Genomic DNA, 27,602 nt, shown 5'->3' on the forward strand with positions numbered 1-27,602 from the left:
TAGCCACCACTATTCTGTATTTCTATATCTCTAAGTCCCACAGAATTTTAGCTCGGTCATTCTCAACCTCCCATTGTCTCCCATTTTGACTTCAGGACTTCCAGGCCATATTCAGGACAGATGTTCCTGTTCCTACTATGCCGGCCACTTGGTTATGGCGTTCCATGTATGCCCTGCCCGCCAGCATCTTGCGCCCTGCTGTTATGTGCTAGAATGTCTCAGGGGCATCTTTATGCAGCCCGCACCTGGGGTCTTGTCTGGTGTGATAGAGCTCAACCTCTATGGATCTTGTGCTCAAAGCTTGTTCTTGTGCTGCCATGATTAGTGCCTCTGAGCTGTCTTTCAGTCCAGCTTTGTCCAGCCACTAGTAGGATTTCTGGATGTCAGCCACTTCCATCTGCTGGTGGTGCATACTGTCCAGGGGGGCCTCTTTCTTGGGTTTCTGCTGCCTGAGGTATTCACTGAGCATGCGGTCGCCCATGTCCAACACCCTGAGGGGGTACGCTAAGCAGAAAGAAGGAGGCCGGGGACTAGTGAGTGTCAGTACCATGGTCCAGGATGAGACAACGAACATCCACAAGTACATCAAGAAGATGGCCACAACCGATGGCATGCCCAGGAACTTCCTGGTCTTGATGTCTGTGGCTTCTATCTCCTCCTTTGGCCAGCTTATTATCCCAGCAGAGTACCTGATCACGGGCTGGGCGTAGGTGTTGATAGCCAAAATGTTGTTCTTACCATTCAGCTGACTCCTCGGGACTTGCCTGACCCTTTGCAGGTACTTGGTGGTTGCAGCTTTCCTAGCGGCCTCTTCATGGTTCCCATTTGCCTGTGGGATCCCCAGGTACTTGTAGCTGTCCTCTGTGTCTGCAATGTTGCCTTCTGGTAGTTCGATCCCCTCAATTCTGACTAACTACCTTCCCTCTCTTTGTTATGATCCGACTACACTTCTCCTGTCAGAATAACAGCCGTTGCTGTATATCCAGGTTGTGTGGATCAGTGAAATGATATGTCATTCACTCATGGCATCTCTCTCTCCATAGATACATAGATACATGCAAACCTGATTCTCCTGAAATTCTTTGTTCACAACCATCAGGTGTCAAGTTATGACATATAAAGCCTGCTTCCAGGTCCAAACTACACTGTGTTAAGGTCATTAAGGTTGTCTTTTTAATGTGTGTTAATGCTTTTCATCTTGTTCTATTTAATCTGAACAAGGTACTAAAATACTCAATGATCACAATTGGCCTGTCTGGGTTTTTGATCTGAATAATTACAATAATTACACCTGTATATGTCATGAACTGCTGTGTGCCAGGCAGGAGATGTGGACCCAAAATGCAGGCGCTCAGACTCAAGGTGTTAACTCAAAGTCACAGCTTTATTGGCTGGCAGGAAAAACATACAAACTAAACTAAACTGGGAAACAACAAACTAAAACTCACAGTGAGACACAGCATGAGGGACAACGCGACACTGACTCAGAGAAACACAGGGTTTAAATACAATGGGAAGTAACAAGGGGAATGAGACACAGAAGGAGAGCACAGCTGGGAGAAATCAGAACTGACGAGGCAAGGGAGTAGTAAACTGAGCACACTCACATAAGACACAGACCATCACAATAAAACAGGAAACTCAGACACAGGGAACCAGACAAGATGCTGAACTGAACAGACAGATTCACAAACAGACGGGGTGACACCATAGACAGACAGAGATACAGACGCAGACTCAGAGGCAGACCGAAGAGAACTGAAACAATAATAATCATCATAATAATAAACTAGAAAATGATAATAATAAACTTAAAGCGCTGGGTCACCGAACCAGGACCATGACAGTATGTAATTATACCTGACGTAATTACATTTGATAGGTCAGAAAAGAATCACTCTGAGGCTAAGAAAGATTTGAATGGGTGAATTAAGCTGAGGATCAGGAATTTTCAACAGCGACTAAACAGCAGAATATCAATAATGACTAACCTCATGCTGGGGATGGATCATCTCAAGTGATCTCTTGACTGAAGTTTGGATGGTTTTCAGATTTTTTTTTCCTGCCATCCAGTTGCATTTGTCTCTGCCCATTGGGAACTCTTATGCTGACTTTTATTGTGGGGATAAAAGTTCAGCTTCACTGTGCTAATGTGTTTATATTATCCTAACCATAGCTCTGTATCTAGCCACCACATAGCACACCATTAAATACCAGCTAGCCCAACTTCAGTTATCATACAAACATCTGCTTTTTAGTTTTCACTTCACTTATGTCCGAAGTGATAGCAGAGTTGTACGTTTTAGTTTTTCAGAATTCCCTCACTCAGACATTGCATATCATCTTTAGATGGAAACTAGCAAGCTAACTCCTTGCTAACTTCTAACTCCATTAAACTTCAGAAATTATGTTTTTCTTGGATGCTTGGAAGTTAAACTTAATTCTTACACCTGGTAGAGCTAGCCCTACTGATCATTTTATTAAAGATGAAAGAATTTAGACAGTTTTGAGAGTTTTTTAACTCTCAATATTGCTGCTGAAACTGCTAACACTGCTAGACTTAAGAGAACTAGGGTTAGTCACTGTGGCATCATTCATTGTTTGTGAAGTCCCTTGCTGAAGCCTTGACCTGAATGTTTTCACCACTTTGCTTTTTTGAAACCAGATGTGACAAGTGAGGGGTGGATCTGACTGTCACACTGCACTCTTAGTAAATAAAGCAGTAAGGACCTATTGGATGACTTTTTATTTATTTTTATTATTTTTTTTATACTTAGAATAAACAAATTTTTCAAATTAATGGCAATTTCTGTTCAGGATTGGTTAAAACATATGTTATCGGTATCATCATTCCCATTCCCCATCTTCGGCATGGTCAGACATGACTAAAATTATATTTTTGTGTTCTATTTAACTGATACAGTATTATTCACAGTAAGTAAATAAGTGTATATTGCAAGAGTATGTTACATCATCAAGTAACCATCGAGTAGCTTCTGTACTCTATTTGCAAGTGGTAGGGGTCTAGTAAGAGCAATATTTTTGCAATATTTCTTCCTCCCCCTACCCCAAACCTCTCATCACCACAGAGTGACAACCTGTAACCTGCAGCCATTCTGAGTGCACATGTGTGGGTACAAGATGGGTTTGAATAAATTGAAACTATTGTTTAATGTTATTTCAAAACACATGTAAAAATAACCAGCATAAGGAGGAAATCTATAAAGATCAAAGAACAGGGAAATTACAATTATGCAAAATGGAATGGGAATGAAGAACTGTGTTATAACAAGAAGAGAACATCTGCAGGGACTCCGAAACTGGTCACAGAAAATATACATAGTTAAAATAAATCGATCCATTCAATTTGTGAAATATACAATGCTGTGCAAAAGACTAGAGGCACACTTTATTTCTTTATGTTTTGCTATGATAGGAGGAAATAGGTGTAGCCATTTATTGAAATATGTGTAAGGACATGTGAAAATACAGTAAATGAGGCAATTTACAATTATAATTATCTTGAAAGTTAACATTTGCTCTGATCACCTCTTTTAGGCAAGCTGTCTTGTAATTTCTTTAAGTAGTCTGCGTGAATAGTTCTCCAATCTTTGTGAAGAACATTTCAAAGCTCTTCAGTGGACACTGTATTTTGTTCTGTTCTCTCTCAAGACGATACCTCACAGTTTCAATAATATTGAAATCGTGCTCTATCGGGAGCCCCATCCATTTCTCATAATGTTCTATTGTGTGTTTTTCTATTATCCCAATGGAGCATTTTTCTCTTAGGGTTCAGGCTTACTTGTGGTTCCCAGTTTCCAACTATAGAATGGGAGACAGAGCCTTCAACTATCAGAAGACTCTCCTGTAGAACCAATTCCCACTTTGGGTTTAGGACTCTACTTTTAATTTTAGGCTTCAAACTTTCCTTTTTGGTAAGCTTTATACTTGGGGCTCAAGTACTGTTGCCCAGCACCTGCATGTAGGGAATCCACTGATTCGTTTTCTTAATTCTTTATCCAACTTAGTGTCCCAAGAGTAGGCAAAGCACAGCCTGGACAGGCCTCAAAATATGTCTTGATATTTATATTTTATAATTATATATTTATTTTTTATATTTATTGAGTATTTATATAAAAATATAAAAATATAAAAATATAAAAATATAAAATAATATAATATAATATAATATAATATAAATACTTTGACGTGACTTTTGTTTCAATAAATAAATACACAGAATTGAATGAAATGAATTCATGCTAGGCCATCAAAATTTCGATGCAATCAGAAAAAGGAGCAATGACAAGTAAAAGGTTTCGCAAAGATAAGAAGTTGTCGATTGAAATTTGGTTGTGGTAGTAGTCATTTCTGCCTAAAGGGTTCATTTGGATCTATCAGGGTGTGCAAGCTTGGTGTTATTAGATAAAGCTCACTCTGGCTTATTTTGTTGTTGTTGTTGTTGTTGTTGTTGTTTTCCTTATGGAAAGGCCCAATAAAGATATTAAAACTCCACAACACTTTAACAAATTACCCATCAGTTTACTCTGACTGTGTCTGGGTTAATAATTTAACATTGGCTTTTCACAGGCTAAATGAGGAACTTTTCTCACTGAAGTTAATGAGAGTCACAAAGTGAAGCCTGTACCTTAGAATAGAAAAGGCTCACTACATCTGCAGTCACAAAGTCAGGTCATCCGCAGCTGCCTCTTTAATCCTTCATCCCTGTTTTTATCTAGGATCATCTTCATTCGATCCTAAGCCCCGATTGTACCTTTCTCTGTTTATTTTACTAATGTTATCCCTTTTATTCTTATCCTGATTCCCCTCCTCCACCTCCCGTCTCTGCTCGGGAGGTGGAGAGACAGAGGGAACTTCGTTTCTAATCTAATCCTGACTCTTGATTAAGGATTATAGCTGGGAGCGTTCTCTCATGTGTTAATGCTGAGCCGCTGCTGTTACCCCGGGGCTGAACCGCCTACCCCTCCTCCCTCTGCTGCCTGGCCTGCCTCCAGCCCCAGAACGACCTGCTGAGCACGATAGCTGTCAAACTACTATTTGAATACCTGTTCGAGCCATCCCGCACATCATGCAAATGTTCCTCTCGCATCTGTGAACCAATCCATCCACTCTTCCCTGTGCACAGCCACCCTTTTCCATCTGACCTGGATTAGGTTTTTAATCCAAATATGGCAAAAATGCAGGAGATGTTATCAAGTATGTAAACTGAACTGGAAATACAAGCTCTCAGTAGTTAAGAAACTTGATGCAACTTCCTGCGTTTGGTAGCTCTCTGCTCTGGAGTCCATCAAAGTATCAAAGGCACCAGCGGCTGTTTCAGCCAGTGAAACCAAGAGCACGATTGGTGTGCGCTTGTTCCTCTTTCCCCCACCTCAGATGCGTACAGCTTAAACTTCCTCCTGCAAGTCCAGTGCGCTGCGCTCCGCCGCCCTGTCAACGTGTCCGGAATGACCCACACGAGTTAGGAAGGGATGGAACTCACTTAAAAGAAATGAGGAATATTCGACACCCGCTCATCCAAATTTAGAAGATCATTTATAACCAAAGAGATACTAGTCGAAGCGACTGACTAAAGCGCGGTAAGTGTCCTGTTATGTGTTCGCTTGTGTTGTGAGTGAGAGGGTATAATGTACAAATTTTAACAAAAACACACAAAAAAGATAACGGTAGGAAGTAAAAAGGTTACAATAAAATATTTTTTAAGACTTGGAAAGTGGGTGTTTGATCATCGACAAGTTTTTAGTTTTATAAAGGCGATGCTCACTTCCAAAAAGAGGAAGTTCACGGTGCTTGACAGCCACCGCCTGCAGAAGTCACGGTGCATAAACTGCGATGATGAGCCGGTGGGCCGTGTTACCGGGATGTACAGCAGTAAAGCACCTTTATCAGAGTGTCCCGCGTCACTTTCTAAATGTGAAAATCTTTTAAAACGAGGGTCTGAAGTCCTTTACCGTGTTTGTGACAGTGCGTGTGAGTGGGTGCATGGGAGTTATTTTTAGAATGTCCATCTAGACTAAACCAGAAACAAGACTAGTTTCACTTGTGTTCTCTATTTATACACCAGCTTTCAATTTAAACGTTGAATGGGTTTAGAATCAAAGCCCCTAAAGGAAGACGACGGATATGATTGCAGTGTGGGGAAGACAATTGTTTGTATTTTCCTGCTCTTACCCCACAGACTTGCACTAAAAGAAAGTCCGGAGGTGTTAGACACACCGCAGAAATGCCGATATTACATCACAGTACTTAGTAGAGCTGAATACCTCGTCTTGTCTTGCATTAATAGGCCTGAAGTCACTTCAGCGTCATTTTTCGAAAATGTCCTAAACGGAAAATTAAAGGGTTATTGCAACCCAGTTGTTTTAATTACATTACAAAACATGAAACAATAATTTTGTAGTTAATTTGTATTCAAATTTATGTATTACACAGTCGAAGTGGAATCGATCTGTTACGTATGTTATGTATATAGCATACTGAGTTTTACATCTTTTCCAAACACGTCATTTCACATAATCACGATTTATCCTGACATGACATTTATATGAGTTAGTTTGTTAGTTTAGTTTGGAAGGAAACACAATTCTGAGACTGACTAATGACTAAACCCTCATGATGGAAAGCTGGTGTATATGCTTTAAATGTGTTAACATTAATGTATGTTAAGTCTTCGTTGTTTGTTGTTTGATAAAGATGAAAACTGAGAATCAGTCAGTACCCTATAAAGTCGCTGGGTGCAGAATTATCGGGTACAAAATGTCCCCAGAAGCCACTGCTGTAAATGAAGAAGTGACTCCGTGAAGTGGAAAAAAATGCAAATTTTTTATTGTTTTTTTCAACTGAACTTAATGTGTAACATTTATTGAACATGGTTTACAATATTCTGCTAACTGATTTTAGTTTCTCAAATAAGATGACTAACCGGTTTATATAATTATCATCATTTAAGTGAGAGTACCTCCCCTTGCTCATCTTTGTGATTCACGGTTCAGCTTTTTTAAGTATTTGAAGCAGTCTGAAGCCTGAGCGGTGGGGTCTTTTTATGAAACTTTGGACTTCTGTAAAATAAACATCGACCAGTAGAATTGTACAGCATGACAGTCAATAAGAAAAGGTCCTCTTAAAATGCTGTACACTTGACTACAGTCATTTGATCTATGAAAGATCAGTTATTAGAAGACAATCCTCTCTTACTTCAAGATTTACTGGACGACAGGTCATAAAAGCAATAAAAAACAAATATTTTAGAAATCTGTTGAACTTGTTTAATACTGTACAAACAAACAGAAAACATCTCTCTAGTTATCTATTTGGCAAATGAAAAATTAATTTTTTTTTAATGTTCAAATTTGAGCAGACACATTGGACTTCTCTGAGAACTCAGAAATTAATGACAGATAACATTAAACCACCTAAACTAGATATTATTTTCAAGCGTGCAAGTTAATAAGTGCAACCTTACACTGATTATAACTTTGTTACCCAAACCTGTCATACTTGTGTGACATAATAATAAAATAAGAATCAAACCATAAATAAAATTGTTTGTTCATATAGAAAGTATATGTTTTTATTTTGTTTTATCACATTTCGATTGCCATGTGTCTATCAGCCAAATTTATTAGGTGTTATTGAGTGCCAGCAGTATACACAGATGCACAGGAGTAACCCACCAGGCTGACACGATGTCAACTTTCTTTCTTTCTTTCTTTCTTTCTTTCTTTCTTTCTTTCTTTCTTTCTTTCTTTCTTTCTTTCTTTCTTTCTTTCTTTCTTTCTTTCTTTCTTTCTGTTGGTCCCTTGCCAGGCTGGCAGGTGATGTTGTTATGGCCTGAGGCAGTCCTAAACAGCTACAAACACAGCTTGGCAGCTTTTTCATAAAAAAGAAAGGCCGCCCAACAAGGCACACATGAATAATTCCACTCCTCTGTCCCTTGAGAGAGTTTTTGCTCATGTTTGTTGCTGTAGCAGACTAGTTTAAATGTAGGATAATAAATGAGATACTTCCTTAAAGCCATGAGCATTAAAGCAGCCTGATACCTGCTCACCTGTTTACCTGTCACCTCTCAGACAGGTAAAGGAAGCAGATAGCCTCCAAATACAAGTCTGCAATAGGGTCTATAAAATGGATACATATATTTATGAATACACAGCCTAGTGTTAGGAGTGGTACTCATTTGCATAGTATATCAGTTGCTAATTCTGAGCTGGGCCTTTACACTGCCAGCCATAGAGATTGAGTCAGTTAGAAGACACAGTGGTGTTATACTGTCAACATCCATATATGATATTACTGAATAAGTATCTTAGTTTAATTGTTCATTACAAATTCTTTAAAGTTGCAATCAGAGCTCGTAATCATAAGGTTAACCCTCACTTATATGCTTTCAGAAGTTGGTATTATCAAAGTAAATCACTTGCTAGGGAGCCAATATGTTTTCTTATCTCAGATCAAAAATGCATAATTTGAAAGGCAGCATTTCTCTTCTGAAAGACACGGTGCATGTTTTCCAAAAGTGATGTCATATTATAGACGTTGCTATTGAAAAACAAAGTGCTTATTATAGAGTTTTACCGCATCATTTATGAAAGAAGAAATTATAAGTTCCTCCTTCTAATAAAAAAAGTGAATTCATAAGCAAAAAGACAAAAAGAAATAGTCAGTACAGGGTTTTTGCCATGGCAGCCTTACTTGGTCTGGTCAAAAATGCTGACAGTCAGTGGTGTCTTTAAAGTAGATGAGCCAAGCTGATCTCAGATGATAAAGTCAGATTCATCATGCTATCATGCGTCGTCTTCAAGTCTCCTTTAGCACATGTGCAGTCTGCCTTTAAAGTTTTTTAATGACTGTTTATTAGGGCCGCCGTGGTGTTTAAATTAAATACATGATGAAGAAAAGTCTCTTCTGTCAAACCATCAGTGCCCATATAATTTTTTTTATGCAGCAAAAAACAAACAGAAAGAACATTTTTTAAAAATACAGTTAATTTATTTAAAAGAAAAGATAATGAAAAAAATACTGGCTGTGATTACAGTGGGGCATTTACATGAGTTCATAAAGTCACGATAGTTTTACCACAACGCACCAATTTGTGATGTTTTGAACTGAAATGTAACGTACAACATACGGTGATTCAGTCATCACTGGCTGTTTATCTTTATCTTAATGTAACCTATATTTATGTATATTTATGTATATATACATGACGACTCAGAGTTATGCTATTTGTTTAAGCCAATTTCCAGTCGTGATGCTAAGGTTACAGGTTCCTCGCCATAGCCTCTTTTTAACTTGAGCACATAGGAGTGGTAAAACTCCCTGCTAACTCTTTACAAGAAAGTAAGTTTACTTCCCAAAAAGTATTTTGGGACATAACCTTGTGTCAAACTCCACACTTTATCTTTTGTTGCTGTGATTAAAATCATGTTTTTCATGGGTGGAGATTGATAACTAGATATAGATTTGGGATTTCTATCATTAGACGCCATGTGTTTTTTAAGATTTTACTGTTAAAGAAACAAGGTGACTTTACAGGTTTAACAAAGCCATTGTTCCAGATAGTGCTTTTTTGAAGGTTGATGTGGTCTCGGCCACAAGCTGAGGAGAAAAAACAATAAGAGAACAGCATAGGCACAGAACTGAAACTGATGGCGTAGTCAAAGCATAAGAATTTTCCCATGAATTTGTCTTTTGTATCCCCAATAAAAGGTGAAAACAAAATTGCCATAAAAGCATTTTTTTAACCAAGTTTTTTTATTTTTTACACAACAGAAACTGATACACGTTCACATTTACACAGGATCCATGTTCATTTACCACTTATTTTTGTATACTTTGATGAGATGAATCACTAATTAGGGGCTTCATTCCTTGTCTGCTGCAGAAGTAGATGAATTATAGGTGGTGACTGGTGAGCCATTCACAACTACTACAGATGTAGTTGTGTTTCCATTCTGGTCTGTGCTTCACATTTAGTGTAAACATTTGTAGGTGTGAGAATCATAACAGACGAGACGGTTGTGGTTTTGTTTTGCTAGCCTACTTTATATACACAATTTTTTATTTATTTTCTGTTTTACTTAGACTGTATTGCTACCTTGTTGTTATGAAGACCATTCTTAGAATCTAAAATCAATAGTTTAACATTTAGTGGATTAATAGCGCAATATTGATTAAAGACTTATGCAGACATGACTTGTGTAATGACTATCAGTTGCCTCAGCATGAAGTGTTAAATCTGGGGAAGCCCATATATATATATATATATATATATATATATATATATATATATATATATATATATATATATATATATATATATATATATGAGAGAGAGAGAGAGAGAGAGAGAGAGAGAGAGAGAGAGAGATCTTTGGCCTCTACTATTTATAAGAACAGTATCTCAGTATACTTGCCATATTGTTTAGGGGAGTGGCACCACGTGTCTGTGGTTAGAGGTCTTTCAAGATTGTCAGGACACAATGAAATTACATTGTTGTAAAGTGGTTTGATCATTTCTTTATGTATAGTTTATTTTGGACTAGTCAACATCTTTCTCTTAATTTAGTTAGAAAATATATTATTATTTCACTTAGCATAGCACTAAAGATGGTAACATAACATTAAGTTTTTATTAGGTAGAGATGGGTTAGCAGCCCAAGTCAACAGCCCCTTAGCAAAATGGATCCAGATCCAGAAATGGCAACTATTTATAAATGTATGTGGGAGGCCTAACAGCATATCTGAAGTTCATCAGTTCAGACTTTTGTGTTTTGTTTTTTTCAATGACTTCACGCACTTTGGTTGTGCTATCATTTACCGTTATATTTGTATTTCCTAAGTACTGTCAAAGCAATATATGTTAATTAGTAGTCTTTAGAAATACTTTCTTTTTGCTGGTTAAACTCAGTTGGCTTCATGTTAAGAAAAAATGACAATGACTGCATTGTCATTTTTTCTCTTATACTCTTCAAAGAAACAAGTGTGTTCTAATCAGTATGTTTAATATTTATGTTAATTTTCAGAATTCTCAGAAAACACATGAAAAAAGGAGAAATTCTCTGATGTGAGGAGTCGTCATCCCCTCTAATCCATAATGATGGAGTGGATGAGCACGCAATTTTTACCGCAGTTACATTCAACAACCTCGTTATTTGAGAAGGGTTAGCTTTTTTGGGAAATTTATTTTTCTTTCTAACAAAATACAACATCCAGGCCCTTAAGAATCCAAGGTCTTTCTATTGCAGAACTGATAATCCTCACACTCCCAGCTTTCATAACCTGGAGGCACAGTCCATTAGGATTAACACAGTTTTGCTGTTGTTCATTGACAGAAAGCTCCAAATAGAAGCTACAGTAAAGTCATTAGTGGATTTGTTTTCCAAGGTGTTCCAGTGAAGAGTAGCATCCATGTATCTGTAATGTACGGGCAGAATATAAGCACTGGGATTAACAGCAAGTTGAATCATCTGCTACCACAAAGAGTATTTATGAGATAAATCGGGTTTATAAAGCTGCCTTTAAGTTTGTTTAGATCTAAAAATGTTGCGCACAGCTGTAAAGTGGCCCCATTGTGAGGCCCTAGCAGGGCATTTTAACTGTCACCATCTTGCCGTTTTGAAACCAGACATGACAAGCGAAGGGCTAGATCTGAATGAGAAACCCTGGAACACTGCGGTAGCTACGTGTCACAAAATAAGGCCCGCTCTAAACAATGCACAGCTTTATCTGTCTTTCTGACTCTAATGGGACCTTACTTCATGAAAAAAAAATTAAAAGCATCAAGGGTTTGTTTTTTTAGGCAGACTTTAAATTATCCAAATGAGTCACCCCTCGTGAAAGTGTTTACAGAGATCTGCTTTCCCATACACTTCTGCACAATCTGACTTTTTGTATTCTAAAGGCCATTAGACCAAATTCATGCATTTATGCTTCACATTTAATCTTTTATTTTTTTTAGTGAAAAAAAATCCTGTAAACCATTCACTATATCTGCAATAAGCTACTCTTAGCAAATTGATCAGTTTGAATTATCTGCAAAACAGATCTTGTCTTTAACTTTAGAGCTTAATTGCAGTAGATAACTCTTGGAGAAAAATGTTTTGCTGTTCTTTTTATTGCATATTGAGTGTTACAGAGATGTAATTGAAAAAGTCGTTTCTGTGTTCATAATACTTTGAATAGGATAAGCAGCTTTTAAAGTTAAAGTCACTGTGATGCTTGTCAGCTCTCACCTACTGGTAGCAAGGGCACAGCAACAACTGGGCACCCACACAATCAGACTGATATTATACTCTTGTAAAGATTCTGCACGTACTGGCGATGAGACATATTTAGGATATTATCACTGGATACAGTGATATTAAAATTATGCTGCAATGTGAAGCGCTGTCAGGACTTCATGCACCAACATCCCAGCCTGAGAACTGAGGTTTTTTTCCACTTTTGCTGGCACTTTTGATTCAGGCTGTGTGGACGAGTTGGTTTGTCTTTGAAGTGTCTTGTAGGTGCGTCACATGTGGGCAAGACACTGACAGTTGCATTTTCACAGAGTAAAAAGCTCTCTTTTACTGTTTCGCTAATTTTAATTTTGCATTAGTAAAACTGCGGCACCATGACTGTTCATTATCTAGAGGTATTGTACTGAGAGTTTTATTAAAGAAGTCAAAGAGGCCTCAAGTAGACATCTGAAGAGGAACAAGGTTTGGAGCAGAGAAAAGGGGAAGTAAATATGTTAACGCCACCAATTTTGACCTCAGTAACACCACTTCCTGTGTCTAAACATTTTCCATTGCTCGCCACTGTGCATAATTGACAGTATGGTAATTATTGCTGGCCATAATAATCTGCAGCTTCCAGAACAGATCAACAGCCAGTTGGAGAAAACATGAAAAATTCTGTAACCGCTGATGTTTTTTGCTGCTTTGTGGCTTTTCTGTTTAGGCTTCCTTTGCTCAGGGCGATAATCTGCCTCTCTGAGGTGGCGGGAGATCAGACATGAACAGCTGTCTCTCTTGTGTCCTCTCTATCTGTGCATGTGCTATCAAACACAGTGTCCATCTCCTATCACAGACTCTCTCTTTGTTCTTGTTCCTGTAAAACTTTGTTCCATTTATCTGCATGCACATTTACATATACAGACATAAATGCGCTGAAACAGTGTGATACAAGGATGCATTCCCTAGATGTTACAGATGAATAACAGAGACTTGTGTGGAAATTATTTTGTTGGCACATGACACAGAAAGACTTACTTGCCAAAACTGCAAACATCATCAAGTGAGTCACGAACATGTGTGAGAACATATGAATTATTCAGAATAAACAGCAGTAGTGTGGAGTTCGCAGAAGCCTGCAGTGTGTCAAAAACATTTACTCATGGTCATCTGAGTTTTAAGGCATCTTTCTCTTCTCAGTCTACCGTCTGTGGCGACACATATATCTTCACATGCTGTTTTCCCACGTTACACACCCAAAATGAGAGAATTTTCTCAGTACATTTACAGTAAGAGCAGTTGGGTTGAGATAATGTCTAATGCTGAGTTTTGGTTTGGAGTCCAGCCTCCCGTGTTCAAAGTAACATTGGCCCATCCATTCACCTCAGCCACCCCCCTGAGTTACTTCTCTTTTCTTTTATCCACATAGCAAAAACATGATACATGAAGTTTAATTGTGAGCTGTGATGAGGTATTGGTTGATTTTAGTTGTTTCCTGTGTGGACAACCCTATTCGGCAGTAAAAACCAAAAATTAACGATTGTAATCAAATTAATATTCGGCTTATATTTACAAGGAAGGATCTGGATTTACTTTAACTAAGCGAAGAATCCTCTGCAGTTCTTTCAAAGGTCATTTGAGAAATAATTTATTAAGCTTATATGTGTAAGAGAAGCTAGCTAACTCTTTACACCAGACCTTCCCAAAGTGTGGGGCCCGCCCCCTAGGGGGGGCGCAGAGCCATTGCAGGGGGGGCGCTGCATGAAAAGGGAATTTTTTTTTTTAAAAAAAACAATGCTTGGACACTGCTAGCACGGGGAGCCAACACAAACGCAAAGCAGGAGATGAAGCATAGCTGAATATGTTTCCAAACCAACTTTATTTTAAGCCAAAGACTAGAAAATATGGAGAAGCATATCTTCCCTTTGGTCTCCCCTGCAGAATTGGTCTTTCCTTCGTCGGGAGCACACCTGGGCTCTTCAAATCATGGACAAACAGTATTCCACATTCTTGATTTTTAGTTCACAAACACTTGTTGTAATGACTAACTACTCCTGACATTTTGGAGATGTTTGCTCTTTATACAGTAAAGTTACAGTGGGATATAAATAACATCAGGCTGATCCTGCCAGTTTGTTCCCCCTGTCTAAATCAGGACAAACAGTATCCCACAGCTGTTTATGTTTTTAAACTCATTTTGCACAGAGGCATTTTTTTGAAAAATTTATTGATAGCAATGTTGAACATTATTACACAGGAAAAAAACAACTACATGTAAAATAATCAAACCGTGACGCCTCTGCCTTTCTAAATAGAGGGACAGAAACTGTGTGTTTATATGTAAGCGTGTAAAACCTGAAGATAGAGACAAAATACTGTTAATCTGACTATCTGCCATTCTGCAATTCCTCTCATGTAAACAATAACGTGGCGCACAGCGTGAGGTGAAAAAAGGCACATACCTTTAACGTTGCATGACGAACTCTGTATTCCTCGTCCACACGTAAACGCAAAAAATGAGTTTTCATTTTTCAGTGATTCGAAACGCCGTTTACGTGTGGACGAAACAGCTGCGTTTTCAAAAATACCCGTGTAGGTGTGGACGTAGCGTAAAAGAGTTAGTAGTTTATTTTATTACTACCTGCAGTTTACTTGTATTTGCTTAATTGTTTACTAAATGTTTGAGGTGTGTAATTAACCTCAATTGAGCAAAATATGGATGTGTGTGTGGGGCGAACATTTTTCTGTAAAACAAAGGGGGGGCCAGCGAAAAAAGTTTGGGAACCACTGCTTTACACATTTATTATGAATCTTGTGCTTTTTAAACATCCTAACTCCTTCTGTGTACGAAAAGCTAGAATCATATTGTTTGTTGCCGTTTTTGATACTAAAATTCCACAATTCTTAAACTATATTAATTTATTTTGCACACTCCACTCTCCTCTGAATAAAACCAATACAATGCTGTGTAAAAGTAACTGTCCCTAAACTGGCCATTCATGCTCAAAAACCCTCCAGTGTGGTTAAATTAAAACAATTCTGCAAAGAAGAACTGGCCAAAAGTCCTCCACAGTTATCACAAATGCTTGATTGCTGTTTTTCTGCCAAAGGTTGCACAACTAGTTATTAAGTTTAGGGGGCAAATACCCTGAAAAATGCTGCTGATGTCCACACTTTCACATCTTGCTGTTTCTCCTCTTGTTGTTATCTTGCAGAAGGCACCATGGGTTGTGTGGGCTCAAAAAAGGAGCAGGAGCCTCACAGCAAAGGAACGGGTAATGATGATCTGCAGAACCGAGCACAGACTGCCCACTATGTCAAAGACCCAACCACAGGAAACTCTGGGAATAAAGCTGTAAGTAGTCAATTTATGTCACAGCATAAAGTGTTTCATATTGTTAGCCTGCAATTAGCCTCTATTGCCTCCACTGGCTATATGTTAGGTTCTACTAGATGACACACTTAAATAATGTTAAATGTACTGTAAAAGTATTTACTGGTCTAACTCGCAACAGTATTAGCAATATAATTTTACCATAATTGTTGACTGAACTTGGGCTGGAGTCTATCCCAGCTCTCATAGGACAAGGTACAGGGTACACCTCTGACAGGTGGCCAGTCCATCACAGAGACAGAGACAGACAGCCATTTATGTTCACATTCACTCATACCACCAATTTTTGATCATTATTTACCTTAGTCTTAGGTTAGACCCCAGTCACACAGGCCTTTTTCAAAGGGCCTTTTCCAACCAATATGCAAGTGGTTGAAGGCAGTCATTATGAAAGCATCAATACAGCTCAGTAACCCTATTGTAACCACCATAAAAAAAAGCTGACAAGTGATTGATTGGTGTGCTGCACCAAAAAAAAATCCTGCTTTGGTCACCAGGCGATCGCCTTAGTCACCCAAAGGTAACAATAGCAGGTTGTCTGCATGCACGCTGTAGCACCCTCTTTGTGACCAGTGAGAGGCAGCAGCCACTCACCAACCAGTCAAGGAATACGCAACTTCCCCTAGCGAGTGACTGTTGTAGCTACTTAATGCTACTGGACACTTTAACCCAGTGGCTTTTAACTTAATGGTTGACCACAAATGGAAAATGATAACATACCATTATTTTTCATATGTACATTCCGTTTTCCACGTAATGTAATTTTTTTTAGAGAAGCGCTTGATAAATGTACCTCTTTTTCTTTAATGTTTGACGTCTTAAAATAAACAACAGCTGGCAAATAAGTGCAGTAGCTCGGAAGTAGAATCAAACTGAAATATATTTGTAGTAAATAAACAGAAAGTACTTTCCATTTTTTGTTTTGGTCCAAATAAAAGGGGCAGACAGATTTTTGGCTTTAAAAGACAAATAATTATTATTCATAACATATTACAAGTACTACTTTACTTTAATGATACAGAAGAGTAAGAACACATTTCACTGATTCAGAAGTGATAGGAGTCACTTCTCTTGTGCTACTCAAAAAGGATATATGCGTGACAACACACACTCTTAACTAGCCTGTGACTTGTTGTGAGTTTGCATACCGGCCAGACTTTGATCTGTGGCACGGGTAAGCAGCAGTGCTGCGGTCGGTAAGTGCGGTTCTTCCGGCTACTGTTTCCTGTGTACTGACTATAACATCTCTTTCACCCTTAGTCAAGAAAGAGGAAGTAACAGAAGAAGAACCAGAGCACAGCAGTCAGCTAGGAGATGTAGAATGAAAAGGGATAAGACAGCTCTCGACTTGCACATAGTATTCTTTTACAGATGTCTAAATATACAGATGTTACATCTACACGCCTGGTTTCTACATAACTCTGTTTATTTTTATCATTGTAAAAAAAATAAACACTTTGTGTCAAAAACTGTGTGACACGAAGAGCCGACTTACATGTCAGAAACCTCAAACAAAATTTACTCTGTACCACATTTAGATTTCTAGATTTGATATGATAAAGTCCTTCCTTCCTTCGAAATGTGTGTTTTCAGTAACATGCCTCCAGCATGGAGTTTAAAAAAACCCATGTAGAATAAGAACCAGTTATTTTATTGAAGCACATTAATGTGCTCGAACCTAATGGCCATGAGGCATGTGACAGCACTTAAGCTATGTCATCACACACATTCAATTCATAACCCAATTTTATGGATTTCAGATAACTTTGATTTCATTCAAATTGTACAGTAATTTATTATTATTGAATTTGAAGAGAATAACTACCATGATGTGACATCATAATACCACCAGGAAGTGGGTGGACAACAAGTCCAATTTTTAACTAAAAATTAGACTTGTTGTCCAATCCTGCACTAGTGTTTTGTGCAGGATTTGTAATAATTACTACAGCTTTAAACAATTTTCTTGTAGATTTTGAAATGATTATTTGAAAGAACTTACTTTTTTTTCTATCTGTCTTTCCACAGGCCAAAATGCCTTCCAATGCAAACATTGCAGATGGTGAGTCTCACTCTATACGTACAGCAACACTAACATGTCGGGACTTCATTCCACATCTTTTATTACAGTAGCATGTTTAGCCAGTTACAGGTGTTTTCCTTGCCATCATAAATACATGTCACAGATATATGAGAATAGATATGTCACATTTAAAAAACCAAGATGTAGGTCAGTGTTGGTTAGATGCAGAAAGCTATGTCTTTTATGCCAGAAAGAGGAAGAAGACTCAGCGTGTGTGTGCAGAGCGATAACCCCTCACACTGCCTCACCACGCAGGCCTTCAAAACTAACCCTATTGCTATTATTATCAAGCATACAAAGAAGTCAGTCTTGTAGCCAGAAAACGGTGAACCTAGTGCTGAAACAAACAGAACAATCAGTCGCTCTCACATATTAGGAGTACTGGCCAAAAACCTCATGCACATAATTTAAGGTGACAATGAAAAAATGAAATGAAAAAAAGTTTTAGTCTGCACATGACAGCAACAGTGCATGAGGCCTTCCTCTGCTTTCTTTTTTCTGCTTTAGGGGAGAGTATTGCCATGGCACTGTACGACTATGAGGCCATTCATGAGGGAGACCTTGGCTTCAAGAAGGGAGATAAGCTGAAAATCTTAGAGGAGTAAGTTCAACCACAAAAAAGATGGTTTATATTATTTGCGGTTTGAAGAGTTATCAGGTTGTTCCGTGTTCCAAATTTAGTTTGGGGACTTGTGACACTTCTGACTTGCCATGTTTCTGTTAAGTCTTCACAGATGCTGTCTTTTACTCTCTCTGCAGATCAGGCGAGTGGTGGAGAGCTATGTTAATCAGTACAAGTCAGGAAGGCTACATCCCCAGTAACTATGTAGCCAAAGATACTCTGGAGGCAGAGGAGTAAGCAGACTCACTCTGAACACAAAAACACACATGCACACACACTTGTGTACCATACTAGTAAAACGAATAACATGACATAGTGTTATTACTGATAATAGGGAAATGAGCATTATGTAAGCTAAACATATTTAAACATATTTAGATGTCACGTTTTTAAACTGAAAATGAACTTGGTAACACAGAAAACAATATGAAGGTAAAATGAGGGCATATACAAAATAGCCGCTACAAGGTTTCAGTACTGACTTATCTGTTTCCTACTGTTAAGGTGGTTCTTTAAGGGCGTAAGCAGGAAAGATGCTGAGAGGCAGTTGCTGGCCCCTGGGAACAAAATTGGATCCTTCATGATCCGAGACAGTGAGACTACCAAAGGTAAGTGATGTATATTTGAGAAAGACACTCTTTGTTCTTTTGTTGGCTAAGAGAAGAAAGTTGAAGCATGGACCAAATCGTACATTAAAATAATAATATTAATATTTCTTTGTAACAAAGGACAGTATATACATGGGCTAATTACTTGTTAATGTTAATAGTTAGTTTTAGTTAGTTTTAATATTAGCATTTAGAGTCATAACTATAGAAGTGATAAAAGAATACTTTAGCAGACTTATATTTCATTTGAAAATGAATGCTATGTTTCCAAAGTGTCTGAAAACTAGACATATGACTTCCTGTTAACACTAGCGTGAATGAAATTAAAATTGTGATGGAATGTCCATGTGATGCTCACAGCTTTTTCTGTTTCCCTAAATGAAGCAAAAACAAGAGAAAAGACACTCCAGTTCAAGCTAGACCTCTTGTGTGTTGCTTTAATTTGCTTTGAACAGTCCCTGTGGATAAGATGCTGTTTCTCCTTTTCCACAGGCAGCTACTCTCTGTCTGTCAGGGACAGTGATCCTCAGTCCGGTGACACAGTGAAGCATTATAAGATTCGTACACTGGATAATGGAGGATTTTATATCTCTCCCCGCATCACTTTCAGCACCCTGCAGGAACTGGTCAGCCATTACAAGAGTGAGTTCTAGCTATCAACCAATCTCACGCTCTAGTCCAGTGCTGACTCATTCAAACTTTTCACAGCTGTGCTCACAGTGTTTTAATAGCACAGTTAGGTTATCTTCTGTTTGCATTGAATTGCTGACGTTGGGACTTCTTGGGGGCGGCCAAGCAGCTCCAGCTTAGTTTGCATTCCACTGAACATTATTCTTATAGTAGTGCAGAGCACACTCTGCTGGCCAACTTTAATATGGCAGCCTTTGTGGAACATTGCATTGCTCTGTGACGAGTACTACTATCATGATTTCTCAATAGCATTATTTCTTATTTTATACTTTTCTACCACAGAGGTACAAAATCAAATTGCTAAATATTCATTCTGCTACATACAGAGCAAGGAGATGGTCTCTGCCAGTCCCTGACTAACCCATGCCTGAGTCCAAAACCTGAAAAGCCGTGGGAGAAGGATGCATGGGAAATCCCAAGATCTTCACTCAAACTGGATAAGAGGCTCGGTGCTGGCCAGTTTGGAGAAGTGTGGATGGGTGAGATAGATCTTCATCATTGTAGAATCCATTTGTTTATTGTGATGTTAGATAGAAATCCATTTCCTAAACGTAATTTTTTGTTTGTTTGTTTGTTTGTTTGTTTTAAGCCACATACAACAAACACACAAAGGTAGCAGTGAAGACCATGAAGCCTGGCAGCATGTCAGTGGAAGCATTCATGATGGAGGCCAACCTCATGAAGACTCTACAACATGACAAACTGGTTCGACTTCATGCTGTCGTCAGCAAAGAGGAGCCAATCTATATTATCACTGAGTTCATGGAGAAAGGTGTGTGTGTGTGTGTGTGCCTGAGTGTGTATTTGTACATGTCCACATGGGCTATTGATGTCAGCGATTGCTGCAACATCTTTGAAAAGTGTTTTCCCATGACATTTACGTTCAAAATGTTTACACTATGTTACACTAAAAATGAAGGGAGATGCTCTTTGCTGTGAGGTAAAAGAACATTTGAAAAAGATGAACTGATCATAGCTAATACAAGCAGTGGCTATAGTTAAAATGGGTGATAATAATAATTATCAGTTTAATAACTAATGCCATCTGTTTGTTAATACTTTTGCATTTGTGTGCCTACAGGTAGTTTATTGGACTTCTTAAAGAGTGATGAGGGCAACCGAGTCCAGCTTCCAAAGCTCATTGACTTCTCTGCTCAGGTGAGAATATATTGGTCACATTCAGTACTGGTGCTTTTGCAAGCTTGTCCCACCTGTTTCCCTGGTTTTCTGGCTGTAAATGAAACTTGTGTTTGTATGCAGTGCAAAGCACACGTCCCAATATTAAAATCATTTTCAAAGTTCAGCTCTTGTGTTGATGTTCTCTGTGAGAAATTCTAACTGTAAAACTGAGCAAAGTAAAATGATTAAAACTCCCTGAAGGATAATGTAATGGTGCTGGCCTATCAGTAACACCGAACAAAATGTTCCAACCATGTTTAGTCAATGAAAAAAAGGAAATATTAACTACAAAGAGGAACAATGAAAGAAGAACTACAGGTTACATTGTGCTATTGTGCTGAATATTTTAAGAATGAATGTAAATCTTCAAAAACAGACATTTTCTGTTACACATCAACAGGCTAAATTCAAATTTTCAAGCAGCTCCATTCCTTTGAAGCTAGTGTGCCTTGAGAATATGTGCTTATTTTACCCTAACTGGCTAGTTTACTGTAATTACCATTCCACTTAAATCCTATTTAGTTTTACCTACATATCACCAGTTTGTGCTAACAGTCTTTTGCAGTAAACACAAAACAAACACACTCACCAGCAGCTTCTTTAGTTACGCCTTGCTAGTACTTGATTGAGTAATTAAGGCACCTCCGAATGCTGCCTTAATTATTTGTGGCATAGATTCAACAAGGTACTGGACACATTCCTCACAGATTTAGATCTATATTGACATGACAGCTTCATGCAGTTAAGCAGTGGATCTATGATCAAAATCTCCAGTTTCACCACATGCCAGAAGTGCTCTATTTGATTAAGTTCTGATCACTTTGAGGCCTTTTGAGTAGCCCAGAGTGAACTGATATTGTAAAAAGCAGTTTGAGATTATCTGCAAGCAGATATGAGAAGATACACACACTATAGTCATAAAGGCATGGTCATGAGTGTATGAATGTGTGTGTGAATGGGTGGATGACTGGATGTGTAAAGCGCTTTGGGGTCCTTAGGGACTAGTAAAGCGTTATACAAATACAGGCCATTTACCATGCTTAGCAACAACATTTTAATTAGATAAGCAGTGGTGGTTAAACAGTGCTTAGTTAGTACTAAAAAACTCCTGCATGACCTGCAGCCTGTTTCCTGTTTTTAGCTGACAGCTGTGGCATATAGTATGAAGTGGTTTTTGCTACAGTAGCCCATCTGGTTCAATATCTGTGTGTTCAGAGATGTTCTTCTGCTTACCATTTTGTAAACAGTGGTTAAAGTTGTTAAACTTCATATCAGTTCAGAGCAGTCTGGCCATCCTTCTCTGACTTCTAACTTGACATAGGCAAGCCATTTTTGCTCAGGGAACTGATATTTTCTCTTCTGCACTAGAGAGGGTAACGTGGGAAACCCCCAGGAGATCAGCAGTTTCTGAAATAGCCCATCTAACAACTATACCACCTTCAAAGAGAGTGAGACATCCAGGTTTTTGCAGTTAATCCGTGGGGGTGCATGCATATTTGTTGCTGTTGCTGTTGAGGTGGTTCCTATTAAATACAAAGAACAGAGAGAGAAGGGGAAGGGAAAAAGGTCACCTACTTTGATTAAATCATACCATGACTGATTTTTTCAAGTTTATTGATCAGATAGCAAGAGAGGCTGATCTTATCAAGCAGTAACACAAAGGTGCTAAAGGGAAAGAGTACCCATGTGAATCCTCATGCATATTATAGCAAAATATCTGTTGCTATTATTACCAGCAGTAAAATGAACTGAAAGAAAAAGGGAACAGTGTTTCCTTGCCAGTGATATTAATTTTTGGCAACAACTTTTTGTCCTCTGTCATTTTTGTTTCTAGATTGCCGAGGGGATGGCCTACATTGAGCAGAGGAACTACATCCACAGAGACTTGAGAGCTGCCAACATCCTGGTCAATAAGGCTTTGGTGTGCAAGATTGCCGACTTTGGCCTGGCTCGTATCATTGAAGACAACGAGTACACAGCCAGGGAAGGTACAGCGCAATGTTTCCTATTACAAAAGATCCGGGCAAGTATCGTCCCAGAACAGATGGAATAGCAGCAGTCACAGTTTCATCAATCAAAGGGAAATGACTTTGTGTCAGTGAAATATCAGATTACGACCCAAATGACAAAACAAGCAGAGAATGACGATAAGAGCGACTTACCTCATGGTTTGCACATTGTAAACATGTCACCAGGAGATCCGTATCATTAGGTGACAAGTGATGTCTCACTGTCAACATTAGTTCCTATTCTAACTGGGTTTTCAATTATTTCCAACCAGGTGCTAAGTTCCCCATTAAATGGACAGCCCCTGAGGCCATAAACTACGGTTCTTTCACAATCAAATCTGATGTCTGGTCCTTTGGCATCTTGCTGACTGAGATTATCAGCTATGGGCGTACACCATACCCTGGTAAGTGGAAAACACAAGAGTATGACACAAATCCCATGAAAAGCAGGACATTTGCACAAATAGTTGGTAAACAGGAGAAGCTTACTTGGTTAAAAGTGACCTACTAAGACAATAAATCTAACAAGCTAGCATGGGATTTTTTGAATATATAAACATGGCTGTATAAAAAGTTAGAATGTTACTAGAGATATTCAACACATGACTTTATACTTAAGGAGGACACTAAAGAATCTAAAGAATGTTAAAAAAAAAAAACCCAGACACATTGTATTAAAGAAGATGAACAATAGTAGTGTTCTTGCTCTGATAAACACAAAGTTGAGGTAGACAACAGTCAGGTGGAGCAGCAATTTCAGAGGCATGCTTTGAATAACAAATCCTGTCTTACTGTATGTACAGTCTGTGAACGAGGAAGTGCTCTAATGGTATCTATCAGATATTGCTAGCACTTGCTTGGTAGCTTCACTGGCAGATTGCATTCTTACTATACTGTAATAACAAGTAGGATGCTAGTTTAGGTTAGCAAGTGACTTCTTTAAGTTCCTCTTAGTACAACTAAGATTAAATAACAGTTCATTCGCTGCAGCCACGTCACCTTGAGTGGAAAATTATAACATAGCTGCCTTAGTTTGGAATGTTATTATCATGAAGGGAGAAGCTATCCATAGGCGATAGATAAACCTATCCATTAACAAAGACAGAGATTTTCCATAAGTATTTTTCTTGAGTCCATCCTGTAGTTTTTAGTCTGAATCAAAGTTGTTCATCGACCAACTAATCAAATGAACTATCACCTTCACCAAAGCACTCTAGATTGTCTTACTCCTACATTAGTCCTCTTCTTTTTACTTTTATTTGTTCCATTATTTTCAGGTATGACCAATCCAGAAGTGATCCGCCACTTGGAGAAGGGCTATCGAATGCAACGTATGGATAGCTGTCCCAAGGAACTATATGACATCATGATGGAGTGCTGGAAGAACAAGCCTGAGGACCGCCCCACCTTTGATTACCTGCAGAGCGTCCTGGAGGATTTCTACACAGCCACAGAGAGCCAGTATCAGCAGCAGCCATGAGGCTAATGTTTCAGAGCACATCCATTCACACCTACTGTAACTTCTACAGGAAGCAATGCAGCTCAGGTCACACACACATATATACAATCTCTACAGTTCTGTCTATCTGCGTCTCAATCTTTTTCTAATTTATAAACATATAATTCTTAGTAATAAGGGACTGTACAGCAATTATAGATGCATGAAAGTTTTCTTTAAGGAAGCAGTCACAATGTAAGATTCTTAATTTTGTTAATAGTCCCACAGGTTTGTTATATCTGCAGCCCCCGATATAATAAGTGATGCACAAACACATCCATCATTTGTACCTGTAATCATTTTTTTGTAGTCATTTTATTACAGACTGGACGTATCATGGATTACTGTAAGGAAGTTGAATGTTACGCACAGGACACATTGTCTGACATTTTGGGAGGGGTGAGTTGTATTACTTCACTTTGCAGGCGAGGCATGGGTTAGAAGGACCAGAAAGAGTCTCCTGAAAAGCGTATTTCCAGAAACTCTGGAGGAATTGCACAAACCAGACAAACCTCCCCCCTCAAAGTCCAGGAACTCTAGATTCCAGGAACTTTAGAGGTGGAGCTTTCTGTTTTTCAACCTTTCTGTTTTCTAAAATAACACCAACTTGTCAGGACTGGAGAAGTTTGTGGCATAGCTCTTCAAAATGTTTCCATGTGCAAGCAGACTAGTTTGCCTAACCAAAAGGAGATCTAGAGTGCACCAATGCATGACGTAACCTTTTAGTTCCTTGAAAAAAAGATTCCTGGGTAATATGTATATGCACTGCACGTGAAGAGCGCCTGCAGAGTTCAGAAGAGCAAGGACAAAAGAGTGAATTTGCAAGAGGCAGAAAACTATTTTATTAAACAAAAACAAACTATAAATAGCCCTGCGTGTTTTTGTTCTTATCAGCACTGTAATTTGTGTACAGTCCCTAACATCGAATGCCTTTGAAGGGTTTTTTTAAGCTCACATTAAACCAGACTCTCTCACTCACAAAATATTATGGTAGCACAAACATGGCCCCATTCACAAACACCTGGAGATTGCTGTTATGCTCTAGCGCACATTGTCCAGCCATCAACCACAACACAGATGTTCACAGGAAAATGTGTTCAGCTCTAATAAAACTATAATAAAACAAGCAATCCCACCACTGCCCCCCTCCTCCCATAAAACTGTGGTGTTTCACAGGAAAGCGGGTATTGTCTTGCTGATTCTGCTTAAAAGCACTATTTATACTTTTCATTATGCTGTGGATTTAGCATTACTTCTTTATAGTGCCTTTTGCAGTGGATCTTTCTTGCAGACTTAATGTGTACGATATATTCTGTATAGACATTGATATATATGAAGAGATGCAAACATTCAGGCTCTTTAGCTAATGATGCTTGTTGATTCCTGCATGTTTCTCTTTTATTACTTAAATTATTGAGAAAGCAGTGCATAGGTACATTTCACATTGGACTTTTTTGCTAATTTTATGATCTGAACGCCATTGTATCTTCAATGGAAGTGTCTTCCTAACAGCAAATGCCTTTTATTTTCGTTTTTGTGAAGGAACGATGACTGCTCTATTTTATTTACATTATGTGTCTCATCTTGAAAATAGTAGATTTCTTGCACAATACAACAAGCATTTCTTTTGTAGTTGATCAGCAATAGTAAATCATATACTAAAAGCAATGCTAAGTTTACTACTTGAGTGGTTCTAATGCATTTCAGGGGCCCCAGATGTCAGAAGAGCTTTTTTGGGGGGGGAGTAAGATTTAACGATTTCATGCTGTGACAAATTTAATGCCATTCATAGAGTGGGGACTGTGAGCAAAACATATGAGAGCTTTTTTTTCTTATATAAACAGGTATGATTCATTTACAATGATGACTAAATCATTGCTAGCACTGTATATAGTTATATTCACAAAGTTGAGTATACTTTAGTGTTTTTCTTAATTCTTCAATATAAAGCCCTTGTGATATTTGTGAGATGCTTGATTCTGTCAATGCAACTGTCATGAAATGGAATAAACTACTTTAAAAACTATAAGTATGTATTGGTGTAACAGCAAGCAACATATTTTAAATGTGACTCTAGCAATGATTCCACTACCTGTAAGATACCTCACCATAAACCCAGACATATGCCTAATTAAATGTGTCTAGAGAGAGTCTGCTGGGGCCTAAGACAAAAGTTCATAGAAGGGTCTCCAACCAGATTTCATCATCATTGTGTTATAAATAATAAATTAAATAATTGTTTATTTAAGTGAATTTTTCGTTGACTGGACAGAGATGGTAACAAAATGATATGTTGTTTAACAAGGAATTTAGAATGAGCTACACATGCAATATAATTAGCATTATCAGCATTTTGATTGTTGTTCTCTTTTGCTGCTTGTCCCAAAAACTGAAAGTTACAGTGTGTAAAATCTCATCGTTAGATATCAGTCAACTGCAATCAACTGAATTATGTTTTATACCCCTCCTAATTCAATTGCATAGTCCTAGTTACTTGGCCACTGTAGGACAACCAACTTTGGCTGTAATTTATGGCAGTAAGTTTAGGCTATCAGTTCGCAGCTCACCTCAGCTGTCAATATGTTTTCACATCTACTACTATGAAGGAGGCTGCAAAACTTTGTGAAAGGAGTCCAATACAAGGAGTCAGTGAAGCTCACTTCTGTCTGATCACATTGATAATGAGATGAGTTGTTGAGGATACCCTGAACTTTTCACTTGGTAAGTGTTGCTGTTTTTGATGCTGTTAGCTGCTCTTAGCTGGCATTAGTTAAACTTTCCTTGAAGTGGATCTAACATTGTTTGGCTCTTAGAAAATAAACTCTCAAAAAATGTGAAAATGTAACCAGCCTTTAATCAGAGGAAAACATTAGCTGGTATAATGTTAGCTTTTAACAGAGGCAATTCTAGGATCAGAGCTTTGGGGGTACTGAGCACCCAGAGAGCTGCCCAGCCAGGCAACATAAACTACTTGTCACAATGAGACTTCTTCCCTGTCTCTGTCAGTCCCTGCATCCTTAATTGTCTCCAGTTGTCCCGAGTTCTCTCTGACTGTCTCCTTGGTGCATTTAAACCCCTGTTCCTCCCCGTCCTCGTCATCTGTTGTCTTCATCTCCGAATCAGTCATCATAATTTTACCATCTCTGTGCAAGTCTGCAAATTTCTTTATTAAATCATAAGATTTTGACGGTCTAAAAGTTGGCCTATCTATTATTGGCTGAGGTTTTAGTAGAGTTGTGGCTGAACCACATAAAAATATATCATTAATTTTAATCTCCCCAAT

General features: G+C 38.3%; 1 protein-coding gene across 1 annotated transcript; it reads left to right on the forward strand.

Moving 5' to 3' along the window:
* The first annotated feature begins 5,409 nt into the window (after positions 1-5,409).
* Positions 5,410-26,348, forward strand: hck (HCK proto-oncogene, Src family tyrosine kinase). The gene is made up of 13 exons (XM_085258735.1): positions 5,410-5,600; positions 15,452-15,591; positions 17,659-17,692; positions 18,221-18,314; positions 18,473-18,568; positions 18,840-18,943; positions 19,436-19,585; positions 19,960-20,112; positions 20,223-20,405; positions 20,715-20,791; positions 22,647-22,800; positions 23,094-23,225; positions 24,099-26,348. Exons 2-13 carry the CDS (start codon positions 15,460-15,462, stop codon positions 24,299-24,301), a joined length of 1,512 nt encoding a protein of 503 aa, XP_085114861.1. The 5' UTR covers positions 5,410-5,600; positions 15,452-15,459; the 3' UTR covers positions 24,302-26,348.
* The last annotated feature ends 1,254 nt before the right edge of the window (positions 26,349-27,602 follow it).

This window comes from Mchenga conophoros, linkage group LG20 (assembly GCF_057382185.1).
Source record: "Mchenga conophoros isolate Kocher_MC1m ecotype Shallow Benthic linkage group LG20, M_conophoros_male_GT1.1, whole genome shotgun sequence".
Classification (NCBI taxonomy): domain Eukaryota; kingdom Metazoa; phylum Chordata; class Actinopteri; order Cichliformes; family Cichlidae; genus Mchenga; species Mchenga conophoros.